This window comes from Anser anser (genome assembly GCF_964211835.1).
Source record: "Anser anser genome assembly, chromosome: 3".
Lineage (NCBI taxonomy): Eukaryota > Metazoa > Chordata > Aves > Anseriformes > Anatidae > Anser > Anser anser.
The window spans coordinates 69,571,480-69,584,845 of record NC_139722.1 but is presented as its reverse complement, the minus strand read 5'-3'; the positions used below and the strand labels follow the sequence as shown (position 1 = coordinate 69,584,845).

Here is a 13,366-nt window from a genome sequence, read left to right as displayed (position 1 = left end):
TTTCCCTCTCTGGTCCAGAAGCAATTATTTGGATACTGGAACTGATCTCTGTTGTTCCTTATTTTCTTTTTCAAGTATACGTAAGCTTTGTCATATGAATGTTAATGTTTACATAATATACTTCAGAGCATACAGTTGCTCTCTTATTTTCACACTATATCAATCCTACTGAATGATTTCAATTCAAGTATTAAAGAAGCCTCCTGTAATTTTGGCAGTGACTTTGTTACCTTTCAAGTCAGCATTCAGAATTACTTTGTTTTGGGGTAGCTTTCAAATGTACTTGCTCCCACTCACAAAAGCCTCATGATTTGTTTTTGCAATTTTCTCTACAGGGAAACACAACTGTGGTCAGCAAAACAACCATGCTGCTGAAAACGCGGTTTGTTCTCTCGCAGTAGCAATGCGAATGCAGGTTAGTGTAACTTCAAACATTGTACATTTCTTGCTCTTCCTGTGAGTTGTAGAAACTGCTTCCAGAATTTAAATTTTCTAATTTTTGGTTTGCTCTACTGAAAATCCTACCTGCTTTCCATTTTAATAGCAACTCGTAATCAGTTAAGGGAAGCCATGCCTGTTGCATTTAAAGATAAATCAAAAATCAAACTTTTCACAATTCTTATAACTGTTGTAAAGCTTGCCAGAAGCACTTTTATCAATAGACTAATGTTATTTTTTCTTACAAGGCAATGAAGTTTACTTGTACTTGCACACATTTTTGTGGTTTGATGGATGGAGGATCCAGAAACTTGTTGTTTCATGTGGAAGCAGCACGAGGTTGTCAGTGAGCAATTAATATCTTCCATTCTTTTTAGGGTATGAGAGAATAACAGTAATTCTCAATCTTACCAGAATAAAATCTCCAGGCACCCAATTAGAAATCTTTTTCAGCCATTTAAGTGTTAATGGTTTTGTCTCTTTGAAATCTGTATAAACAATAGCACACTCATAGTGCAGCAGTTGTTTTTTCTTACATCCTGAAACCAAGAGATGGAACAATTTTTTAGTTTGTTTTTTGTTGGCCTTTGTCATAAAAGTTATTTCAACACACTCTTGAGATTGCTTCAAATTAGTGTTCAGCATTTATGATGCAGCTGGTGTATGCTGTTTTCTTGTTTAAAAACAGAACGTGGTAAAAAACACAGAGCGATGGATCCAGTCCCAGCGGTTCAGGAAGTGGGACCTCCGCTGCTTGAAGCTTCAACCTCTCTCACCAGTGCCCAGGTAATAAACATTTGATCTTTTGCTTTTGTTGGTTTGTTTTGTTTTTAAGAAAGTCATCCTTCCTTTTTTTTTTTTTAAAAAAAAAAAGTAGCCAAGCGTTAAACGTGACAATGAAACAAAAATTATCCCAAGCCTATTTTTTAATCTGCTTACTACATGTTGTGCCTTTTGTTGTATGCCTTCTTGTGACCATGCCTTTTTGATTCTTTACAACTTTTATTTTTATGATGTGCATTAGTGCCAAGCTTTATTTTTGAAGACCTAAAACCGGAAGGTTTCACTGCGGGAGGGGAGGTGAAACTGTATGGAACATCAACAGAAATATAAAGTATAAGAAGCTCCTAGTACAGGAAGCCCCTAATGGAGGAGAGTGTTTATGGATCTTGTTAAGGCCCAGTGATTTTAATAGCATTAGATGCTGTTTCTTCTTCCCTCGGCAGAAGTATTTTCTTCTGTGTTAGACTTTTAAATTTACGTATAGGCATGAAGAGCAGGAAACACGTTTATTCACATAACTCTTTTTCCATCAGTTTCTCTCATTTCCCCCTACCTCCCAAGGCCCCTGTCAGGGTTTTTGGTCTGTCTTAGTGGGGTTGCTGATATCCCCAAAGTTTTGGGCAGCCTGAGCTCTTGGATGTGCTGAAGTGCTTTTCTCACCCGTTGGTTGTGGTGGGTGGCAGAGAGGGGAACCAAGGGCCTGAAGGGAGGTTCTGCCATGGAGGAAAGCTGTGAAATTTGTGCACGTTTATTTGTGTGCCTGCTTCTGAATCCCATTGCTGTGTTTTCAGAAAGATGTAGTGAAATGTTGTTGGTTTTTAAGCACTTTAATTCACTTTTCATTGTCACTTACAACAGTTTAATGGAAATGGAGACAACTTGTAGCTTCAGAGATGCCAAAAGAATGAGTTTTTTGTCATATGCAGGGGCACAAGGGGGAAGAAATTCTTGAGCTTTCCCTGGGCCAACACGTAACACTCCTAGAGTTAAAACTTGAAAAATCTGTCCTTAAATTGTTAAATAGTAGATTAAAGCATGTGTTGTCATGAGCATGATGGTGGAAAAAAAACCTCCAAAAGCATTCCCCACCCTCTCTATGGGATTGTGTTTTTAGTACATATGTATTTATATATTTAATATATAATGCTATAGAGTATAACTGGTAATAGGACTTCCATTTACTTGATTACTCTAACTTTATTTCTTTTTTTTCTTTTAAAGTGTAAAATAAGTCATTAGGTGGAAGGTATCCTGCAATAAAATAGAATCTTAGAATAGTGCACAGTGTTGTCTGGAAGCAGATGGAGTTTTCATTGAAAATGAGGCAAAACTGCTTAAGCACTAAAACTAGGAACATCTGCTTTTTGATTTCTGTAAGATCTGGGTGTTAATTGAAATATTTCCAAAGGTTCTGGAAATGAATGGGGGATTTTCTTACAAATATACAGTAAGAAAATTCCATGACAGGCTGAGTAGATGTAGAGCCTTCCCTGTGTCTTTTAAATCTTCTTGCATTTCATGAATTATGACTTACTGCTGGCAATAGCACATTTTTTGCTTAACAAATTTCATTTGTGCAGAAGAACCAGTGTTGCACATTTGCAGTTTAATATTGAATAATATAACTTACTGAATAATTCTGGGATTTCCAATATATAGAATATTTTGTCAAACTAAAAGAACTAGCTGCAAATATAGACTTCTAAAGGTTAGTTATAACCAATTCTTTAATTTCCTGTGTTTCAGAAAACAGGTTTTATCTGGAAAAATATACTAGACAGAAATGTTTTGTGTGTGTTGTTTAGCCAGAATAGTTAAGGTATAAATGTCACTTCTGGAATTATTTGTTTTATCCCTTTATTGCATGTGTCAGTGTGTACTCTATCCTTAAGGGTTTTCTAAGTTATTAAAAATCTGCTTGCTTTGAAGGTTCTTAAGGGAACCTCTGATGAGGAAATGACAACAGCAGTGGTTGTACAAAGGGAGAACTGTCGGCATCCGCTGCCAATTTTACTTGACTCCTAAAAATATTTGTAATTTTATTTATCTGGAAATTATTTACCTTTTACTGTAATTACAAATGTGCAGATATGTCAGTTTTGCTCCTTCCTTTTTTTGGTAGTCGTGGTGCCTGCAGGGTGGAAAAAAACTAATTGTTTCTTCCAGAACTCAGGGAGGTGTTTGTGGTGGGAGAGATGAAGGAAATAGGAAGGGCTGAGGTTGCTGCAGAGAATATTGATAGACTGTCCTGAGATTTCAAATAGCAGCTTCAGTCTTTTGGTAGAGAATGATTTATTTAGTAGGAAGAAAAGGGGGGAGGGGGGCGGGGAAAGCAGATTAACTTTCTGTCACGTGAATCTAAATTCTTCTCCCTCTGCTGAATATGTCAATTGCTTTAATGAGAGAATAGATGACCCTACATATTTTCTTTCCCTTACACCTTCAAGGGACCACACTGCCATCGCCTTACCAATGTTTTCCTGGGGCTGAAGTTGTTTTTATAGATGGAGTTTTGAAGAGAACTTTAAATGTTCTTTGTCATTTGATGTTTGTAAGCCACTGCATCTTGTGTTCGTGATACATTTTTACAGCTAATTGTGTTTGAAGAAATGCATAAGAAAGCCAAAGGTGTATCCTTCTATGCAAGGGGGATGCAGTCAGTACGTCTTTGGAAGTAATCAGATTCCAGATGAGTACGTGCAACAAAACAGTCTGCATCCCAGCCATCGAGTCCTGTGGTTGAGTAGCTTCTTGCCCCCTCACACTGGATTGTGTCAGTATTTAAATGGGTGATTTCTGGGGTTCACTTAGCTGCAGGGTGTAAAAGTGGGATATTTGAGATGTAATTGAATAGTTCCAGGTTAGGATATTGATATCTTCAAAGAAATGCATGCAATTAAGCTTGCACAAACTGATCATTTGCTGGTGGATGCAGAACAGCTGAAGTCCATGCTTGGAGCTGAGATTTGGCAGTAGTTCTGTGTTAATCTGTGGATATTTGAGGTCTTGCAGACTGTTTGAAGGTTCAGGGCATTAGCTTTGATGCCATTGCCAGATTAGATCTTAAAAATATTGTAATCAGCCAAAACTGCAGGAAGGAATTTAGCCTGGATAGGCTGAAAGTAATTAATCTCTTGGCAGTTTTTTTTTAGCCAGTTTTTGCAGTGGTGTGGGCAATCCAAAACTGAGGGACTCCTCACATCTTGTGTGCCTGACCCTGGACACTGCTGCTGCAGGACCTCGCAGCTGCTCAAAGCTTATGGGGGCTTCAGGGACAACTGGGTCAAGCTCACAAAAGAAAAATCCGTATAGGGGAATTAAGTCTAAAGAGTTCAGGTGGTCTAGGTCAGAAACTGTGGATGCATCGTGTCTTCCAGCCTACAGCCACCTCCCCTCAGGCAGTTCTTGCTCCGTGCTTGTTCTCTTGTGTAGGCTGCCACTTGCAGTCCTTGCAGGAAGTTGGTATAAGCTCAGTGGACTTCTGGCCAGAGCCCTGTGCATTAAACTCCTGCTATGTGGCCATTTTCAATTTAGCTGTGGTTTAGAAGTGTGTGAATTCATCTTCTAGCGCCTGGTTTCCCTTGGCTCCATCAGGGGAGTAGGAAGGCTTAGCTCGTTTGGTGGTACCCTCTGATGAAAGGCGCTACATGCACAAGTATCAAGTTTAGCTAATGTGTTTATGTGACTCTTGGCCAAGGAAAGCATGCACTTTTTAGTAAAGTGTATGTGCTGAAGTGTATGGGGAGCGAGGAGAAGAAAAACAAAAACAGAAACATCCATTCCAGTGGGATGTGCTGGAGCATCCAGCAGGCATGTCTCTAGCTTGATATGAAAGCATTACGTAGTATTTGGAATCTGATTAAACGAGAGCTCTGTGAAATTATAACAACCAACAAACAGCGCATGTGATTTTTCATTATTAGCTAATATTTAGGTTTGATTAATCAAATACAAGAGAGGATTGAAAAACTGATTACAATAAACCCCATTGTTGGAGTATTTGCTGTTGTTTTGTGTTCTGTTGTCGACCACCTAAGCTGAGAGAAATCTCCTGGCTTCTATTTGTTTTCTTTTCCAGTGATATTGAGATTTCCCGAGCGCAGAGTCCAAAAGCTGTCGATGTACTTGCCAAGGAGATAGGATTGCTTACAGACGAAATTGAAATCTATGGCCAAACCAAAGCCAAAGTACGTTTGTCCCTGCTGGAAAGGTTAAAGGATCAACCAGATGGAAAATATGTTCTAGTTGCTGGGTAAGAATGCATGGTAATGTGATTAATGCACACCCTTTCTATTCATATTAATATAAACATGCAACTTACATCTTTTTGATATACCGCACAAATAAGAACCCTGAGTGTTTGGGGCTGTATGTTTCTCTGTTCTGAAATTTTTAATATATTTTTTAAAGTAACACAACCTTTCTTCCAAACTGTTATTATGGAGGTAAAGTATGTTCTGTAAAGGTAGGATGTTCTACGCTTAAATCCTTTCTGTTTCATAGTGTTTTTCTTATTGTTTTATCAGGATTTTAAATATTTTTGGAGTATTTAAGTCTGTTGTGGCTGTTTATAAATAAACTGTAACAGAAGCTGCATGCTAATCTGCTGATATTAACAATAAATACTTTTTTTATTGAAGAACAGATTACATAGTTAAATAAGTCATGTTTTTTCTCTGAAATGTAGACATGTCGCCAGGCAGGCTTATCCTGCTCTCTGTTCCCACGATTACAACAAATGCAATGCTCAACAGGGTTTATGTGCTTCTTTTCTGAAGAGCTATTTTTTCTGCGTTCAGTGCACATTTTTCATTCACCTGGTTTGCTAAGTGGAGATTTCTAATTGTGAACAAATATGATGGTTCTCATTAATATTTAACTTGCAATGTGTTCTTCATGTTCTGAATTAATCTGTATGGGTGCTTCCTTGTAACTAAAACCAGTCAGGTTTAAAACATAGCTTTAGGCTGATCCAGGAGAAAGCTGTTTTTAACTGCCTTGATCTACCAATTCCTCAGTAAGATAGTATCTGGAAACTGCTTGCTTTAGCGTCTTCTTGTGGGCACGATTTGGATTTCTGGCCTTATCTGAGGTGGGGCCGTTGTAGATTGAGAGACCTGATGTTGTGTGTCTGAGGCCAGTGAGTTGTGAAGCTGTCTTCAAAACTATGCTGTAGAATTGCAATGTATAATGATGTTCCTGGAGGACTTCAGAGCAATTGTTTAAAAGAAGGAAATAGCTGATTGAGCCTGGTTTCCTTTGGTAGAGGTTATGTTGTGGTTTTTTTTTGCTTGTAGAATGAAAAGCAGATTCAGCATTTGATTGTGTTTGATGAAGACATCTGCTACCATGTACTTTCAGGCTCGTGTTGTCAACTGCATCAGCTAGGCAGTATGCTGTAGGCTGTGCCAAGCTTCTCTAGCAGCAGTCTCACAGAAATTTGAAAATATCTGGAGATGGAAGATAGCATGATGCAAGACTCCATTTAGGTGGATTTTCATTGTCAGACTACGCACGAGTTCTTAAACATCTTCACTCCTTTTTGTCTTGTCTTCTAGTCTTGTCTTTCAAGTGAGGTATCTCAGGAAGGTATGTCTGTGCCTTGTTGGCCCAGAGACAGAAAAGTATATACACGTGGGAAAAAAAGGGCAGAGTTTCCACTAGATGGATGAAAAACTGGGAACAAGTAGAAAAATGTATTTATAAGTTTATATGATTTGTATAAAGACTCAACTGCATTTCATAAACAAATGGCTGCTTTTGGTGCCTATGTAATTTGATTATGTGATATGTTGCTATTTGCAACCTCTCTGAAGTCGTTGCATCACATAATGAGTACAAAACCGCATCTGTTGCATGAGGTGGTTAGTAAGGAGCACTTGGGCAAGGTGGCTGTAATAGTGGGAACTTTCTCTTCTGAGAGAGTGCAAATTTTGACTTTGAAATATAGTACATATCAGATATATGACTTGTGTTCGTGTATTCTCAGTTGTTCGCATTTTTTGAACTGACTGTAGCAGACAATGGTTTTCACAAAGCTGTGGAACTGTATCTGGTGAGGGAATGTTTAGCACAATGAAGACTGAACACCATTCAAGTGTGGAAATCAGAGAGCAAAATAATACCTTCAGTTGCCTTCTTCATCCTCTCCCTACTAAGGCAAGGATGAGTTAAACCTGCCATCTGGATTATTATGTTGGTTTACAATAACCATAGATATTTAGACACTCTTAGAAAGCTACAGTGTATAGATCTTCAGAGTAAGTTTTCAGGGCTTCATAAGCATGTATCTTAAACGTTTCCTTTAGTTCTGTGTATTTGGTCTGATAGAAAGATTAACTATGTATGATGGCAACTTTTCATAAGCAAAGGTAGTGAGAAATGGATGTGTGTATTCAGCAAGCTGGAGAGTCTCCCTCTTCCATCCATCCACGATCCAACCAGAGACATTTGTGCCTGTAATTCCACAATAGGGCTTAAGTGTTTCATGATGTTTAGGAGCTATGAATATTTGGTGCAAATGCTCTTCTAGTTTATTCCTGATGTGCTAGAGCCCAGAACTGTTGGTCTGGATAGCAACCAAGATGTACCTTTTTCATTTCTAAGGATAGCTAAATGCTATCCTTAGTGCTATCTAAACCTTAGATGCTTATCTTAACGCTTTTTGCAAGTAATTAATTTACTTTAATGCAATGCTTATCCTAAGCTTGCTTTTTAAAATGTTGCTACTAATTTGAAAGTTTTATGTACACTTTCTGAATGCACACAATTAAATGCAATACATGCTTTGAATGCTGAAAAATTACAGTTTGATTAACAGATCACATTACCCAGAAAGTCATCTAGATGAAGACATTGTTTCTTTGTAAATTCCATTTGCCTCCATATGGAGAGCATTTTTTTCATTCTGTTTTATTCTTGTGTGTGTAATTTGTTATAGGGCTTGTGTTAAGACACTTTGGGGTCAGACCTATGAGTTCTCATGGAGTAATTAGTTCTTCTCCATCAACTGCCTGTATACAGGCTTTCAGTACGCTAAAACAAATTATGTTGCAGGATATCTTAAGTGAAACTGCCTCTCTTTCTCTGCATGCTGAGAGTGTGAAGATGAACAAAGCCTGTATGAGACAGTAGCTGAGTTCAGTGCCCAGGGTAACTGGATCATGTGTTCAAGCTTGTAGACAGCGTATCAGTAGTCACTATATGAAACGTATGCTGCTGCTTTTAGCGAGAAGCATGTTGGGTTTTGAATGCTAGAAAGTTTAAAATCAGGACTTTTTTCCCCTAACATTATTAGTTTGTTTTTTTTTTTTTTTTTTTTTTTGACAAACTACTTTTTTGGTAAGATAAAACTGTGGAAGTAAATACTAGCTTAATATGTGTACAAGCTGTATGATGGTAAATATCTTAGGAACAGAATTTTCAGATTTGGAAATCATTTACTTCAGATGGGTTGGATTGTATTTCTGTTTACTATATTTCTGGGCCCATAGGTGCTTTAAAAAAAAAAAAAGAGGAAAGTAGACAAAAGAAGGAAGACTAAATGGAAAAAAAAAATACCGTTGTGTTGATGTACAGAAACATTTGACAGTCCAAAGTAAAGTCATGGCTGAGACTGTTTGACATGTATTTGTCAGATCGTTACATAGGTGCTGATGAGGATTATCTTGTATTTATCAACTATTGAGAGTTTGTAGATTCTTCAGTTGTTGCTGGCTTTGTTCAATCATTGTAGCTGAACATCAGTCACTGTACTTTCATATCTGGAAGCTCCAATCCCATTTTAAGGATGGCATTTCAATGTTGTAATCTAACCTCAATGAAGTGACAGGAATTGCAACGCTTCTATGCTCAGAAATAAATCTCTGACAGTTGTAAGCTTGGGTGAGAGATCTCAGACTCATTTAAGAGAACTCTCTTGCCCACTTCCTCAATAGTAAGACTTCTTTGTAGGTTTCCGTGTGCACCATGGCAATGGTGAACTCATTAAAATCTTTGAAACAGCCGGTACGGACGAGTTGAGGATAGGGAACTGGAAGAGCAGAATTGTCACATGTCTAGTAGAGTTCTTGCTGGAGTCAGAAGGGCTGTGGTAACTGTGAGGAGGTTGCAGCTGGTGCAGTGTATCATCTCACTGTTTGTTTATTTTCCCTTTGTCAGACCTCATGTAGCTTTCCCACAGAAATAGCTCCACTGTAAGCTAATGTGATGTATAACAAACAAACAAGAAGTCTGCATGTTCTTATCTTTGTTTTGATATACATAAGGGGAGAAGGCTTTCCAGTGTTATGGAAAACTTGCTTTGCCAAGGAGCTGGTGACCACTTGGTAGGTGGCAAAATAAGTTTTAAGGAGGGAAATGATTGTGGGATTTCAGTGTTTAGATTGAAAACATATTAAAGAAATGTGAAGAATGCAAATGTATATAAAAGTCTCTTGAAATTCATTTAAAATTTACTCTATTTTAATTTTTTCCTAGATTTGCATGAGGTCAAAACATAGCACTGCATATCTATCTAAAAATGCACAACTGAGCTAAAGTTAGCCGTTGGCAGTTGTAATTTTATACTCATGTGAGGTAGTGACCTAAGTTCCAAGTGTGCAGGCTCAGTAGTATAGCCAGCAAAAACATCTAAATGTCCACAGAACAGCTTAAATGGATTATTTTATTTATAAAATCCCATCAAAGTAGGCCAGGTACAAAAGGGAAAATATTTAAAGTAAACTTTCTAAGGAAATAATTGGAATAAAAATTTGTTTTAATTTCAGGCTATTTTTTTAACCAATATTTAAAACTGAGGTTCAGGTATCTATTGAAAATATTAAATAACTGTACAGCTCTTCATGTTTGTCCTGTAGTCTCAAGGCTGCTGCTGAACCTTTCAGAGTCAAAGGTGTCCTGACAGGATGTCTCATATAAGAGAAGTTGAGGATAAGTATGTGAATTGTCAAGAGCATTCTGGCTTCACTGAATAGTGTGGTTTGCCAGGAGTTCACGCGTTTGTTAATTCTGTGAGGTGGAAAGAGTCTAAAAAGTCAATTTCCTGTTTTTGACTTCTTGGGGGGTTGTGCCCATTCCTACGTGCTGCAGTGGACAAGATTTCTTGTGAGCGTGTCACCCAAGTGCTGTAGATTGTTTCTGGAAGTCTTGTTCTTGGTTGTCTTCTTCCATCACACCTGCCTTTAGACATTTGGAACCTTTAGGTATTTATCTAATAAACTGTAGTTGCAGGAAAACTGCAGATCAGAGTTTCTCAGAAGGGAAGAAAGCCTATTTAAAATGAACAAACCCATCTGAGGAACACATTGAAAACACAGGCTTTTTAAAGGAGATTTTATGATGACAAGGTCCTGTCCGCAATGATGCGTAGTACCTGTAAACTGTTGCATGCCTGCAGGAGTACTCTGGGGAAAATAAGCTTACTTTAGTTCATTTTTGCCCTCGTTTTGGTGATGGTTGTTTCTCCCAGAGTGTCACATTCACATTAGGGATGTGGCTGGTGCAGACTGTCAATGTGCTGGAAATTCAGCAGATGTAAGACCTGTTTCTCCAATCTGTGCACTGAGCAATGGTGTATTTCCCTTTTTGTTCTCTGAAAAAGGGTCTTTGTCACTAGAAAATATCCAGTGCTTTCTGGTTTGTTTTATGTAATCATATTAGAATAGGCCAGCCAGGTTAGCAGAGCATTTTAGTAATGTGACTTCTGATTGTGCCTATCTTCTGGGATAGGTAGATACCTTTCCTCGTACAACAACCAATGTGCTTTTTGGCTACTGTTGAAGTACTTGCCTTTTTCTGGTTTACTTTCCTATACTGAATAGTAGACCATATCTTTGATTTTACTTTTTTTTTTTTTTCTTTTGTGAGAGTCATAAAGTCCCCATGCCTCTCTGCATGCCCAATTAGTCTTGTGCCGTGCTTTGAGTGGCACTTGAATGAATAAGCTAGCAAAGGTGTCTCTGAATTATGTCAAATAAGAGCTTTGTGCATCTGATATTTAAACACACCAGCAACCACTAACAGGAAACACTGTGCAAATACAAGTTGTTCTGTTAGCAGTGTAGGGGTTGCGTGCCCTGAGTTTTTGGGTTTTGTGGAAGTCCTTTACTAGTAAGTTTTAGAAAATGGTTATAGCAGTTATAGGAGTCTGTTTCGTAGCATATAGGGTTTTTTTTTGTCTGTTCTTAGAACTAGTAGCTTAAAATATTGTCATCTTGTTACATCTTTGAGTGCAGCAACGCCTCAAGATTACTTGTTTATTATTTGAATCTGGGCTGTAATACACAGGAATAAGAGGATCAAGTAAAAGAGATTAGGGGAATAGACAAAAGTGAATGAGGCAATAGAACAATAAGAAACTATACTAATAATGATTTGAAGAGGTTTTGGACTACTAGAGTTAAAATGGTAGCCAAGGACGCAACACTGGTAGTGAATGTGAGTGAATCTGGCTGGGATGCTCTGAAAGAACCATCTCTCCAGACAAGTAAGGATCCTGGAACAAAACAGAGATGCCAGAAATAACAGTGGGGAAAATGGAAGCTGGCAGTTTAGCAAGAGTAAAACAGGGAGGGCTGGCTGTGGTAACAGTGTAGAGATTACAGAGTATCTGTTCCTGTAGGAATTACAAACAGGAAAGTGAAAGAAATGAAGTAGCATTTTGTGTTCCTGCAGTAGATCAGAAGGAACTAAGAAGGCATGGTACTGATTAAAAAGAAGATAGGGACCAAACCTGCTTTTTAGAGTAGATACAGTAGGTTCTTCTCAGCATCTGCTCTAAAACTCCCAGCTTTTGTATCTATCTACATAAATACTTTGTGAAATTCTGAGTGAGAAAATACAACTGCTGCAGGAAAGGCTTGCAGGGAGAGCTGAGAACAAATGCAACTAGTACTTGTAGGGTCCAAGTGTCATGAATGTGATAACCAACAGTTTTCTGCACAAAGCATTTGCTAAACTAACAAGATCTGATGTTGTTTTTCTGAATTCAAGTTTAAATAATAAAAACACAAGCAAAAAAAATGGCTATAGCAAAATATCTTGAATCAAATCATCATATGAGAAGATAAACATGGAGAGGTTTTTGTTTCAGACTGGCAGTTCTGATAGATTAAGGATATGGGCATAGGAGCAAGTTACTAGGAGGTATGACAGCCTTAGCTTTTTTAATCGTTAGCTTGTAAAGGTAAGACAATTTCCACCTTTCATTGAGAGACAAATGGTTATATTTTTGCAGTGTAATGGCAATGAGATAAGCAACACATGAGAGAGGACAGTTTTCAGAGGGAGAAATGAGGTTAGCCATATAAACCTGTAAAATAGTTTATTTTTTCTGCACATAGGTGAGGAATTTGGATATGCTAAAACTGGGCATGTCAGGAGGAAGAGATGATATGGGTCACCCTAGCTAGTGATCTTAGGGCTTAGTCATTTAATATTTGTAATGACCTTAGGGCAACAGATTAGACAGCGCTGCTGAAATTTTGATGATAGTGCAAAGCTGGGAAGTGTACTGATATGGAGAAGAACCTCAGCTGTTTAGCAGATTTTGCAGAATAACCTTGATGACCAGCACATAAGAAGTGGGGAAAATAGTATTAACGCAGTGCAAGGCAGTGCATTTTGGAACTGAGCAAGAATTTCTGCAGTAAGGTCAATGCAGAGGGAATGGCACAGCATTTTTTGGGGGGGGGAGGGGGGAAGGTTTCTATTGGCATGTGATGTGGACTGTATCTCTGTGCGTGCTTGACAGGAATCATGTAGGAGGAAGTGAATTCCCTTTTTCAGTTAAAGGAGTGCAGTTCTAGGAAAGCTGGATGACTGTCGAGAGAGTGAGCTACTGGCTGTGCTTCGGCTCTGATTGTTGACAAGCATCAAGTTATACATGTGGGGGAAGATGACTGAAAACAAGTGCCCAAATTAAGTAATCCACATACTATATGGTCATATAAGTGTAGTTCAAAGCTATCAATAGACAAGTACTATTTCTGTACAGTCTCAGTTAAGGAAATCTCTTATAGATGTACTAAATCCCATTGTTTTACTGGAACTTGAGTTAAAACATATTTCGAAAAAGGAAAATTATTTTCTAAAACAATATAGAATCTTAATTAGGCTTGCCTCTTGTTGCCCATATTATTTCAGA

At 38.0% G+C, this 13,366-nt stretch overlaps 1 protein-coding gene across 5 annotated transcripts in view; it reads left to right on the top strand.

Moving 5' to 3' along the window:
• MTHFD1L (methylenetetrahydrofolate dehydrogenase (NADP+ dependent) 1 like) overlaps positions 1-13,366 on the top strand; it is a 151,494-nt gene that overhangs the window by 21,909 nt on the left and 116,219 nt on the right. For all 5 annotated transcript variants that reach the window (XR_014581947.1, XR_014581948.1, XR_014581949.1 and 2 more), the window contains exons 9-11: positions 336-415; positions 1,127-1,224; positions 5,300-5,473. Coding sequence is in view for 2 of the 5 variants with exons in the window: in XM_083829971.1 (XP_083686097.1) it covers positions 336-415; positions 1,127-1,224; positions 5,300-5,473 (352 nt within the window). In the remaining 3 variants the exon portion in view is untranslated. The remainder of the gene's footprint in view (positions 1-335; positions 416-1,126; positions 1,225-5,299; positions 5,474-13,366) is intronic.